At 38.8% G+C, this 13,599-nt stretch overlaps 1 protein-coding gene across 2 annotated transcripts; it reads left to right on the forward strand.

The window, feature by feature from the left end:
- The first annotated feature begins 24 nt into the window (after positions 1-24).
- Positions 25-11,015, forward strand: LOC139127866 (organic cation/carnitine transporter 2-like). Of its 2 annotated transcripts, XM_070693722.1 has the most exons (10): positions 38-559; positions 2,642-2,745; positions 3,798-3,952; positions 4,608-4,782; positions 5,388-5,526; positions 6,098-6,231; positions 7,217-7,430; positions 7,946-8,053; positions 8,553-8,762; positions 9,455-11,015. In XM_070693722.1, exons 2-7 carry the CDS (start codon positions 2,705-2,707, stop codon positions 7,308-7,310), a joined length of 738 nt encoding a protein of 245 aa, XP_070549823.1. In that variant the 5' UTR covers positions 38-559; positions 2,642-2,704; the 3' UTR covers positions 7,311-7,430; positions 7,946-8,053; positions 8,553-8,762; positions 9,455-11,015. The 2 variants fall into 2 exon arrangements, with proteins under 2 accessions (XP_070549824.1, XP_070549823.1); XM_070693723.1 differs by lacking the exon at positions 4,608-4,782 and having other exon boundaries at positions 25-559.
- The last annotated feature ends 2,584 nt before the right edge of the window (positions 11,016-13,599 follow it).

The following is a 13,599-nucleotide window of genomic DNA, read 5'->3' on the forward strand; positions in this document are numbered from 1 at the left end:
ACGATGGTGTCTGTCTGTCTCGTCTCGGTCTCAGGTGATGTTATATAACATTACGTTGTTTACACATTGGTAGCTGTTGGGGGAAGGACGTGAAGCCACTGTCAATGCGGGAATGTCCTCAGTCACGGGTGCCAGGAGAGAAAAAGGAATCCTCACGATGGATTTCAGATACAATTCTGACCACCTTGGGTGACTTTGGACCATATCAGAGGAAAATCTTCTTGTTTAATGCGGCATTTTGGTGACAGTTCCGTTCATCGTATTTGCGCAAGTCTTCATAAGCGACGGTGTCGACTTCGTGTGCCTGGCTGAGATTCAAAACGGGTCATCCCCGAACGCGACGTCCTTCAGAGCAACTCAGATCGTTGAAAATAGAGGAGGGTGTGACATTTTTGAGAAAACACTCACCAGAAACTGGTCTACGGTATACTCGAGTACTGACCTCCTACCCGGAGGTGCAGATAACAGCACATTGTCGTATAGCACGAACGTAGAAGGGCGAATATGCGCAAAATGGGGTTACGACCGATCACAACACCAATCCACCACAGTCACCGAGGTAACACGTATGATACTGTAACATTGCTAAGTATTGCTGTGTTTAAGTCTCAACTATAGACTGAAATTTTAAAACTTGCGTTGTTGTAAGATGGCTCTTGTACATTGCGTGGGTCAATGGAGACTCATTGTGTTTTAACTGTTTTGCCAGGAAGCAGAATAGGGCAAGTAGAAACGATACATTCGCCTCCTGTGCGTGCATATAGTATTTTCAATTAGGGGTGGACCATTTGATTTCGGGAGGGGAGCTGGGTGAAATGGGTTTGGCAACTATTTTTTGTCACCTACCCAGGTAGAAGTACGTCAAATCCGGAATTCGAATGGACCACGGTACAAACAAACCCACGTGAGGAAACGCGCACAGACATACGTTTATTTCTTTACGCGTTTGTATTCATGTGGGTTTGTTTGTACCGGCATTACGTGATCTCTTGGACGCACCGAGTCTGTAGAACGCATCGCGTCCGTTTTATTCCAGAGCCGTACCATTTTTTCTAAACGTTATCTTGAAATAATTTTTTGTTTCCCAGTAGCGGAATTCAAAGCATTTGATGTTCAACAAAAACAAAATATTCTATCATAGTCGTCGCAAATTACAGTGTTTGTAAAATAAGAATTGTTATAACTATTTTTGATTTTTTTAGGATAAGAATGTTCAGTGTATCACTACAATTTCTTGTTCTACTCTCTAGAGTTGATTGAAATACCCAGTATTCAGCATGTGAACATAACAAGTATGCATGTGAAGTACATTAACATTGTGTACAAATGGATCTCAGTCAAAACCAAAATTGAATTGTACACAATGACCGTGCAGTGTTTATATGTAATGGCTGTAATTCTTGGAATGTCAACATGGAGAGTAAAACAACAAACTGTAGTGACACTGAACAAAAATACCGAGAAAACATCAGGAAACGTTACGGTTTCTTGCTTTTTGCATTTAATTATTTAATCATGTAAAAATATGTATATTTTTGCACGTACACAGTATTCCTTGATTATTTAATATTTACAAATCATGAAAAATGTTGCTTCTTTTTATCTGCAATGTCCTATAACTTCTTGTCTTTATCTTTAATTTATAGTCATAAAATCTTTCTGGGAACTGTTTATGTAGTTCTTTCAAATTCACTTTGCTTGTTCCTACAGATGTTCACATTCAAAAACTTCAACTTGTAAGTTGTGACAAAATAAGCTTTGTTAGCTTTCCAGAATATCAAAAAATGTTGAAGTTTGAACTGTGGTTTTCAGATACCAAGCATTCCATAAAATGGTGTTTTATAAATCATTTATAGCAAATTGTCAAACGGAACTTTTTAAAGAAAAATGTAACAAATCCCCCTTTTATCTTTTCCTGGAGTACATTAGCCTTTCTAAGTTTAAGAAAGCTAGCAGTAATTCATTTGTAAACAACTTGCAATTATTCAGAATACTAGTACACATTCATGCATACTCAGGTTTCTGCTCATTCATACCATATATCCTATGCAACAGATTAATTAGCAGATTAATTATCAACCAATCTATGAAACCTTGGCCATAATTTACCGCTCTAGGCGGCGGCTGCAGAGTCTACTGAAGACGCAGTCTGCTGTCTCAGGGTACACCAAAACAGTTTTTCACAGACTTGAATTATTTTTTTTTCACACATACTGGGCAGACAGTCTTCTTTCAACAAATGGCAAGCAACAATTTTCATTTCGAAAATATTCTAGCCACCTCCCAGAAATCAAACGGTCCACCCTTATGTCAATGATCGACTCAAGGTCAGCCGGGCCATGTAACGCACTATACGTATTGACATTGAAACAAGGTCTACTTTCGAAAGATGAGCAATGAAGCGATCGATGACACGTTAGATAAAGGCTAATGTGCAGCATCTCGGAAGCTGTGATCCAATTGGTTCCCTGAATCTCAGTTACCGTTATCATTGAATTATATACAATAGACTCCTTAAGTTGATATGAATAGTGACAAGTAACCTTCCGAGCCAGCTGCATGCACATTTATACCGTCGTACCGATATCTGCATCATATACAAGTATATAGTACATACACCATGATACTGTTTTATTTGTAGTGGAACCTGGTATGTGACAGAAAATGGCTGAGGGAACTGGCACTGTCTGCAGTCTACGCTGGAATGACTGTCGGATCCGGCATCTGCGGAACAATTTCAGACAGGTGACTACAATCAACCATTACTAGAGACGCGTGGCCTTTCTTGAAAATCATGTCATTTTTATCGAAAACAGCAAATCGACCTCCTGAGTCATGTATTCATACTTTTTCTCCATTTTTTGATCGTTTTATGTTGTCTATTTTTATGAATGACACTTTCACGTGGTCACAATAGTTCATTATTATAATCGTGCATGACTGTCTCTTTGCATTACATGTCCTATTCAGAATTGTATCGTCTGTTCAGTTATGATAAAGTGATTGCCTATTTTCATTGATAAAAGCTTTCTCGACACTTATGGTATAGTTGTTTGTTTTTGTTTTTTTTGCCATCCCGACTTTATTTATAGTAAGGTGCTGTAAATGCAATTCATTATAATAATAACTTTGTGAACTTGTTGTTGTTGGTTCACTCTTTTCTCCCCTTGTATATTGGCCGGTGCCCTTAAAATGCAATAATGTTATTATTATCATTACATAAAATTCTCTGTTTGCCGTCCGCTTGCCGGTAGGTTTTCAGAGAAAATTAAGAAAACAAAGACAAGATTAACACTATTAAAAATAAAAATATCATTTTTCCAAAGGAAACCAAATAAAAATTGACCTTATGGTAATACACTCGTTTTTTTGTCTGTGTTTGTCTTTTCTCCTGGCTGGCTGGTAGGTTTTCCATAGGTCTGAGGACGGCAAACAAAGAATTTTGTTTGTATATCTGTCTAATTGATTGCAGGTACCCGTGATACAAACTATTTATTCATAGAAGCGGTACAGATAAACAGTACCCCTATTCATTACTTATCATCGTACATAGGAACTCCCGTACGTGAATGGTAGTTCCTACAGTAAGTTCTGTTCATTTGAAATAGTGGTACATAGTAACTGTCGTGTATGTTGACGGTTGTTGCAAGTGTTGATTTTTGTTCATATCCATTTATCTATCAGGAACATTCCTTTCTGTAGAGATTTTGGTCGCATTGACTTTAAAACTCAGCGTCTCTCCATTTTAGCCGATAGGAAATGTTCCAAAATGCCACATGATTCCGTCTACTTTCTAGGTATGGAAGACTGCGGGCGATTTCCTTGGCTTTGCTTATCCAAAGCGTCTTTTGCTTCCTGTCTGCGGCATCGCCACATCTCGCCATGTTCATTTTCTGTCAGTTCATCGTTGGCTGCACATACCCAGGTATACTGGTGGCATCGTTTACATACGGTATGTTGCGTATAGAATCTAAACACTAACTAGACCGATATTTTGTCACTGAAAAATCATAGCTTTTTGTGGCTAATTTGTATGCGATGATATTCCATAAACTATTTCCATTTATACAAGTCTTTGGTGCAAATGCATCACCTCTCTCATTCATTTTTGTAATTTTTCAATTTCCTTCGACAAGTATGTCCATGACTCATGATGATTCTAATACGACGGTTGCTAAATAAGACCGAATCATTGATCGACCAGGAAAACGCAGTAGGGGAAGAACTTACAGGCTGGCACTATATCATGCTTCATACCAATTTAATTTCTTTTCCTGAAGAAAGATCGGAGAAACGGTTTGATGGCCAATATTCACCTAGTGAACAATTTTAGGCTAATGCATTTTTCCTATTGACAACAAGTCATGGTTCCTTGTATTTACATATTCCAATGATGTTCATTACATGTAATATACTGTGTGTAAGCGAACACACACATTTTGGAAATTAACCACGTAATGCAGTGTTGCACAGGTTCCAAGCGTTTTGAAGAATTAACATTAATTAACATATAATTAACAGAAGATGAAGCAGATAGTTGATGATGTTTTTTGTTGAAATTTGCAACTTTTGAGGACTCACTTCACCTTCTCACAATTAACACACAGTTATCGAATGGACCGGACCTTCGAAGCGAGCAATCATGGGAAATATGCTGGCGTTGATGTTTCCTGTGGGTCACATGATCTTTGCTCTCGTTGCCTATTTGCTGAGGCACTGGAGGCTGCTACAAATTGTTGTGGGAATACCTCAGTTGGCGCTGCTATTCGTCTTTGTATTCAGGTGCGAGTCTGTCGGCCGTTTCTTTTCTGAGGGGGACCGTAGCCGTTTGTTATCTCCTACCACAATCCGAATACTTCTCGCGACCTTAAATAGCGTTTGCCTCGTGCGGGGGTCTACATGATATTCAAATGCTTTTAACACTACGTTTTGAAAACAGAGTTTTATTCATCAGTCGCTTAAAATTCATTTCTGATGAGTGAATCGTATGGTTGTGTGTGCTGCCATGTTGATCCAGTCAAGTTTGTTCTTCAAGTCGGGAAGCTAGAATGTCTATGGTGCGGCTTCGTTGTATTTGTGCCAGTTAGAGCTATTTTGCTTTTGTAAAGTTTGGCATTTATAGTGTATCGCTTACATTTATGTTTCTTTTGTATGTAATCATTAGTTGCTTTTGAAACAGATTTCAAACTTATCAGAATGCAAAACTCAAACTTAGGTGAGGAAAATGTAAAATTGGTCCCTTCCCCTGTTCATGACACCGTCACAAGTTTTCGATCTGATGCTATTTTAATAAACACTCTAAACAGGACACAACTCTTGGCAAATACAATTGACTCTGTTAATTGTACACTGAAATAGAAGTAGTTTTCGTACTTTATATATTGCAGACTCATTCCAGAATCACCAAGATGGTTGCTTTCACTCGGGCACGTGAACGAGGCTGATATCATCATACGAGAAGCGGTGCGGGCCAATCAAAAGACACTTCCAAGTTCCTATTTTACGTATACCAGGTTATCATCATACGTAAGAGGAAAATAGTATTTATATCGTTCGCCACGGGATATGAAATAAACGTGTTGACTCATTACAGAGAGATAGGTATTGGCGTATCCATCAAAAGCTCTCGAGATCAGGCTGCTGTGTTCAAGGGCCATGCTCCATATGGTGAAGTTGCTGGCTGAATATTTGTGTACTATAATAGTGTTATGGAAAGTTGAGGACCTCAATGTCCGTCGTACAAGGGCTTTTTCACTACCTCTCCCCTCTTTCTGCCCTTTCTAGTGATCGATTTTAACCTTGTGTGTTTTGGATGCTTTTTGAGATATGACCTCGAATATATACCCATCATCATTACGCAGGACTTGCTCATTTATTATGTCTCGCGTGCTTTTGATAAATCAACGAGAGAGAGAGAGAGAGAGAGAGAGAGAGAACACTGCTGCATACCATTGCATCTTCAGAACTTATGAACGAAATCGTACAATTGATATACGTACGCAAGCATCATCTAAAAAGTCGTCGAGACTGCCATTCAATGCTACTTTTGAACAACACTGAGTACTTGCTGGGTTTTTATCTTTCTATATCAACTTAGGGTGACCGTCCTCAAAAGATAAAGACGCACAAACCGGAGACAAGTTCCAAGTCACGCAGTAATTCCCACAATTTCACGGATCTGTTCAAAACGCCAAAACTTCGACAAACCACACTAATCATTCTGTGTAACTGGTGAGTTATTGATATTTAACGATTTCGGGAGACGGAACGAGGATTTGAAATATTTAACAATTTTATAAATTTACAGAATTCCAGGAGGTCCAGCTCTTTCGTCAACTATAATGGGGCCTATAGGAAAGTTGATGGCAATGGTTTCCTTAAATGTTAAGGGCAGGGGTCAATCGTCTGCGGCTGCGCAACTTTCCCGGTGATAAACATTGCCTCTTCAAAGAAATTCGCGATGAATGTCAAACAACTATGAAGCAAAGTCAGCATTTGATACATGTTCATAGTTTACCAGTTTTGTGGCTGTCCAATCACCGCAAGAGTTTCACCAAATCAGCTGTTGCGTCCCTTCGTTTAATGGATCTTCTTTGGCCGCGGTCACCAGTGTCGGTACAACCGCCACTTTGAAATTTTGAATATGCACAAGGGATATCGGGATATGTTGAGCATGACAAACGGAGTCGTGCACAGCCGAAGACAGGGCGACCACCCTCCCTCTAAATGCACATCGATAGCCAATTTTAGATTATTCTGCCTACCAATATGAAATCCCTTTTATGCTTGCTCTTCACATTGCACATACTTACCCGCGAAGATCTGTGCTTTGATAATTTGTTGCAGACATTCTATTGTCATCTTCTTCCCATCCACTTGCAAGCAAGGCGTCGGTTATTCAAACAACATACAGATTCATTTCTGTCCGTTGATGCCGTAAGCCATGTCATATTTTGAGAGATATTGCTATATTGCTACTTCCCTGGACTTCCTTCCTTTTCAGCCACAGTTTGAATATATCTTCTCAAAAAAGTTGGCCGGCTTTGTCTATTTTTCATAGCCGTAACAGTCTTGTATGAATATGTATACTCTAGTTATCATGACAACCATTGCATGATCATCGATTTTCCTAATTAAACACTTTAAACAATTGAAGAAAATATACAATTTATTTTAATAATAGCAAAGTAGTCATATTTATTTATATTTCATTCAGGTTTTCAGTTGTTTTGCCTTATTTGGATTATCGGTGTTTTCGACGTCACTTGCCGGCAACAGATATGTCAATTTCTTCCTGTCTGGGTTGGTAGAAGTAATGGCTATATTCATTTCGTCGTACACAATAGACCGCTGGGGGCGCCCTAGGCCGATTGCAGTGTTCTGTCTCATCGGCGGGGTGTTCTGTATCCTCAGTTCGTTTCCAAAGAACGGTGAGTGCAGCTCGATTTGGCTTTGAATGTTGCTTAATTATTTAGCATCGATATAAGCCTGTAACAAAGAGTTAATTTATAGAGGATGAAACAATAAATATTAACAAAAAAAGCAAATGACCACGCCAGAAAAATACATAATTGCCATATTACCGAATCGCGAAGCAAGCTGAGATTTCCTTCTTTCAGGAGACAAATTTCACTCAGTGCGAAATATCTCGCATCGTGCGGAATAGCTTTCAACTGACCATCGACGACTTATTGCTCAAGTGACTAGATTAAGTCTGATATGGCAGTAACACTTACGAGTGCAAAATTTACGGCACAAACTCACCTCCTTAAATTAGTCATTGACATGGGAAGTTCAATGTTGTTTCGCTTCTCGGTAGTTTTCAGTTTCGATCGTCCAATGAAATGCTCCTGTACTTGAAGTCTACACAGGTGATAATACTCGACAGCTAAAAGTATGCAGGAATTTCGAATAACAAAATTTTAATGGCTGTTGTATTTCACAGGTTTTCGATACATAGGCACTGCATTACACTTATAGCTAAAGTTGGCGCTGCGGCCGCCTTTTGGTCTGGTTTCGTACAAGTGGCCGAACTCTTCCCAACAGTTGTCGGGTAAGTCTTTGATTATAAGCTTATATTCTGAAAAAAAACACACACATATGGGCTACGACATGTTGCTTCTTTTCTCAAATAGACAAAGCTGGAGATGTAAGTTTCATTGGTACTCATTGGTCCTTAAAAGTACCGTAAATTGTAAAATTGTGTTGAATCTACAATTCCTAATCTGTCTCTGCAACAATGACATTGGACATTTTCATGTTCGCAGATAGTAACAACGAGTTTGGGACCAAGTGTTTTGACATGCTGTTGGCAGAAAGACAAAGACATTGTATTTTACAAACAGAACATACACAGGATATTAGTCATAAGTTACGGCTAACGGAGCTTTAAACAATCTATCATTCATTTATTCTCGTTAGGACACTGTTTTGATCAATAGTTCTTGGCCAGACTCGAAGGAAGGAACTAACAAGCGATGTGTGGTAGGCAAAACTTCATCTTAATCGGGTTATAGACCTGATAAATGTCTATTTCATAATTTGCGTTTCAGTAACAGTGGTGTAAGCGTTTGTATTCTGGCAAGTCGTGTATCGTCAATTATTATGCCCTTTTTGCGATTGTTGTCCGATGTATGGCAGCCTCTTCCGTACGTCATCATGGGATCCTTGACAGCGTCATCAGGTGCTTTGGTGTTATTGGTACCGGAAACGAAAGACCGTCCCGTACCAGCGACGATTGAAGAGTTTGAAATGCTCCACAAGTGAGTGTGTTGGTTTTGATAATAGTCGTTTGCCTGTATCTGTGACGAAAGTAGTTTCTCTCACACGGAGGTTAAAGAGAGGCAGTCGTCGGAACTCTGCTCAAAGGTTGCCGGACACCTCTACGACCGACGTAAACACTGTATCTTGGGAGCGTTGGCGATTGATGAAAGTTGAAACATGTTTGTTAACAATGCATATCGTGCAATTTAAATCTTACCGCTATATTGACTTGATGCATCTAAATATCATTGTATGAAATACATTGTTTGTAAACAAGAGAGTCACACACGCGCAGTTCCGACGACTGCCTCCCTTTAAATAAATCTGATTGATTCCTCAGTGCTTAACTTTCAGCAGTCGCCAGGGTACCCTAGATACAGTGTTTATACATTGATCGTAGGGGTCACTATTAACCTTCGAGCAGAGTTCCGACGACTGCCTCCCTTTAAACGGTACTAATCATTGTCCATAAAAACAGACAGGCAACACTTGTCTGGAACAAAATTTCCGTGATGTTACGGCGTGTAAGTAAACGTTTTGTTGACACTCTTAGCCAAAGTACTGAAAAATTGCACATAGTTCTGAAAATATGAGCTATAACAATATTGTCATGTGTTTCGACCAGCTATTCCAGCAGTACAATTTTGTCGTGCATATCGAATATATACATATACATCTTTTCTGTCAACAGAAAACGAAGAAAGGCGAGGGGAAGGGGCGACATTGCTGTGGTATCCGGAAAGGCAGGCCACACGCTCTGTGAATCTGTCATGAGCTGTGATGTGTGATAGCCTGTCTCAGATTGTCGTATGGTTAAGCTGTGCTTGTCGGATTCTTCAAACGGTCCGTTCAGTTCAGAGGGATCCGAAACACTGGCCTGACTTTTTCCAGAGTACGGGAGCCGCTGCTCTGAACAAACTATTTCTTTGTGCGCGATCGCATGTGACAAAGTCTAAACTTATCAGCTGGACTTTGAACATAGAATGAGATCATATTTGAAAGATAACTGCGGAGCAAACCCGTGAATACACTTAAAGTCAGGACTAACATATTAAAAACAAATCGCTGTGTAACCCGGCAACTGGTACAGAACTGGAGTGATATGAAGAGTAATTTTTGAAAGAGTTACAATTCTTGCAGCCATGTTTTGAACATGTTGAATCTGAATAATTGAATTATTCACTGATTATTCGGAAGTCCGTACAACAGAGAGTTACAGAAAGCATGGACAAGTTGTTCTGCGGTAGATCTTTATAAATATTTACGAATACGCGAAATGCGTCGTAGACGAAAGGTTGCTGTACGGCAGATCTCTGATACATGAGGTCTCAGTGTGAGATGAGAGTCAAGGATGGCGCCCAGGCTTAGCCTGATAGCGAACAGGAATTTAAGCATCCCATACACCAATTTCTGTAATGTTTCTATCTAACGGATTATCCTAGGAGAAAATTACACATTCCATTATCGTCGTTTTAAGTGAAAAAATTGGTAGACATCAAGATCTGACATCTGAAATGCAATTTTCAAGATTTGAAATCATTCTAATGGCAATGTCCCTGTTGAAACACACATACAATCTTGAATCATCAGCATAAAAACTATAAAGACATCAATGACTGGCCATTCATTTTCCGAGTGGAGAGAAACACTGAAAAGAAATGAACCTAACACTGATTCCAGAGATACCCCAGTATCAAGAGCATGAAATGATGATTAGGAGTGGAATTTATAAGAACACATTGACTTCCGTTTGAAAGATATGAATCAAACCACTTAATTGCATAACCAGAAAGACCAAATCGGTCTCTTAAACGATCTAATAGAATAGTGTGGTTGATAGTATCAAATGCAGCAGAAGGTTAAAATACAACCAAGATACATCACACTTATCATCGAGGGCAAGCAAAATATCGATGTAATCTGTAAAAGAGCAGTTTCAGTGCTTTGCTTGGCTTGTGCTTAGTATAGATTGCATCGGTTCATAATACGTTCAAGAATCTTCGACAAAATGAAAAAATTGAAACAGGTCGAAATTTTTGAGAATTTCCTCGTTCAGAGATGGTTTTAAGGAGTGGTTTAACAACGGCTACTTAAATACATCAGGTATACAAAACCAGACTGCAAATATTCGGTGAAAATCTCAGTAAGATTTGCATTTACAACAACAGGGTTCTTAAAAATCTTCTTGGGCATTGGGTCTGAGGAAGAATAGGTGGATGACGAACTTCGGACAGGATTATGTTATGTATTTTGTCAGCAGTTGTGGGTTAAAAACATCGAGTTTACACTCAACACGTGCTTCAGTGGAAGACTTTAAATGTTGATTATTAGAAATAGTTGGTAAAGTATCTTGCTCCGGAAAGTTTCTCCAGTCGATGTGATGGTATATTTCGATCAACGTATTAAAAACCATATTCTACATTTTGAAGATTCGACGCCAGCGCGGCCAATTTATCAATCATATCGTTGAGACCAAAGGATAATAAAAAGAATATGAAAATCATCTATGAGCGCACAGTGCTCCTTGAGGCAGAGTGCGCCCTGGAACAGATATTAGAACTCTCCAACTTTGACATTATTCTTTTGGCCTACTACTTGTAGGGGCTCGTTTTAAAGCTTATGGAGTAAATACAATTGGATTAGTTTTGTGAAATCGAGAATTTTATTTTCCTATATAAACACGATTGGAACTAATTTGGGATAATTGGATTTTCATATTTTTCAAATTTCTCAAAATCGTTAGGTGCCTTATAGCTGGATGTCTCAATTATACAAATTGTGTGTAACAAATATGTAACGTAAAAAGAAAGCAGATTAGCTTACATTTGCAGATTTTAAAGACATCATCCAATTATCCCTAAATTATTCCCACCATGTTTAAAGAGAAAACATGAGGTTTGCGGCCATTTTGAATGACTAGATGTTCAGTAATTTGTTTCTCTAGGACAAATCTTTGTACGGTAACGCAGATTTTGATTCCTGATTTTGAAAGAAAGTGGTTGAAAGTTTGTTTGAGGAAAGTTTGAGCAAACGATTTAGTCTTTCATTTTCGAGGCGCCCACTACCTTAATATGCTATACGTAATCTCTGGCAACGACGTATTCAAGACAGACGTAATGCTCTATTGTTGTAAATCATGCATTAGAATTTTCATTTACATAGCTGCTCAACCGTTTTGTAAGTTAGAATGACCGTGAGTAAAATCGAAAGCTGAGTAGCTCTTGGTTAAACAGAATGTAACCTTACATAATGTCACAGCTCCCGACTATTAAACAAATCAAGTGTTTGTATATAATAGTTGAAAAGTTCAACATCTTTTGTCATACTTATTAGAAACAATGCATTGAATTCCACGTTCCGTTTTCCGTAGAATTCTTTTTGGACTTCAGTTTAATGTTTGAAATGGTAGAAAATAGGTTGCATTCACAAACATCTCTGGAGTTTGGGGTGGAAGACTTAACAGAGAGAATTTGAAAATATCAAGGGTATATGTTTGGACCCGGTGCATTTGAAAGGATATCGGGACTTAAAGGGGGAACTCAAAATGAAACTGTCTTTAATTTATATGAAATAAACATTCACGGTCTCTTGAATAAAAATTAAAAAAAAAATTTTATGGAAAAAAAACACATCTGTAGTGTATTTTTTCTCAAAAAGGAGAAGTCAGAAGAAGAACAGTGACTCCTCTAGCCAATCAGAATTTGCACACGAACACAACCCTAAGCCAATAAGGGAGCCGCCATTATTTACAATCTGGGGTCGGAGGAATGTAAGGGGGTCACTAAAATTGAAAGCTACAAGTGTGTTGCTCAAAATATGGGGAGAAAGAAGGGTGGTTACTCAATTTTTGGTGCAAAATAAATTGAAACACCTCTGAGATTGCACCATTGCTCACATCAGTTTCTCAAAATTTTCGATACGAGAGGGGATACACCCGCTGGGGTGTCCTGACAGTTTTACTTAGTGAATAAAAACAAATTAAAAACACCTCACAGATTGCACCAGATTGCACTATTGCACACACTCAATCTCAAATTTTCCACACAAGGAGACATCCCTCTCACACTTTCCCTCTCAGCCTCCGGCGAGTTTCCCCCCCTGTACTTTCAAATTCTGCCCAGTCAGATGTCTAGTGAAAACACTCTAATGAAACCCATCCAAATTAAACAATACTATATGGTTGGATACTGGTTATAGAGCTTTGTGTTTATATTTTGTTGTGACTTTGAATTTCATTTCGTTGGTTTCACCTTTTGCAACCGTCATGAGATAACCGATGATAATCTAGCAGGGTACACAATGATTTGAAAGATCTTTAATATTGCTGTATTTTTGTACATTTGACATATAACTGTATTGATATTTAAACTTTTCTAAGTTGCGGGGGCAATCTAAATTTTTGTTTTAGAGAGGGGGTATTCAAATTCATCATGGTTAGCGGGGAGGGGAGTTACTAGAAACTTCGGAGTTTCCGATGAAATTTCTCCGACCCCCCCCCAGGCCGTAAATGATGACGGCTCCCTAACATACAATCTTTTACCGTTACGATTGCCTAATCTGTATATTATATCCCTACTTAATATCATCTTAATTTAATACTGCCACATTGGCAAAAACAACTGTCAGAAGTGATAAGTTCCTACACATGCTGAGACAAAGAGACGTACTGGAATGCAGTCCAGGAATTTCATCGGATATGTCTACTGGCCTCTTAGGGGAGCATTCGTTTTGTTTTTTTTTTGGTTTTTTTATATGGGAGGGGTCGGTGGAAATCAGGGGGTGACTTTACGAAACCGTTGTTAGGAGAGTCAATTTGTCTCTATGCGGACTCAATTG

The sequence above is a fragment of the Ptychodera flava genome, unplaced genomic scaffold (assembly GCF_041260155.1).
Source record: "Ptychodera flava strain L36383 unplaced genomic scaffold, AS_Pfla_20210202 Scaffold_38__1_contigs__length_1544198_pilon, whole genome shotgun sequence".
In the NCBI taxonomy this organism is placed as follows: Eukaryota; Metazoa; Hemichordata; class Enteropneusta; family Ptychoderidae; genus Ptychodera; species Ptychodera flava.

Excerpts from the sequence above, each read along its gene's own strand:
- LOC139127866 (XM_070693722.1), top strand. The coding sequence starts at position 2,705 with ATGACTGTCGGATCCGGCATCTGCGGAACAATTTCAGACAG. Across the intron at positions 3,953-4,607 it reads GGTGGCATCGTTTACATACG|TTATCGAATGGACCGGACCT; the intron begins GTATGTTGCGTA and ends ATTAACACACAG. Across the intron at positions 6,232-7,216 it reads CTAATCATTCTGTGTAACTG|GTTTTCAGTTGTTTTGCCTT; the intron begins GTGAGTTATTGA and ends TATTTCATTCAG.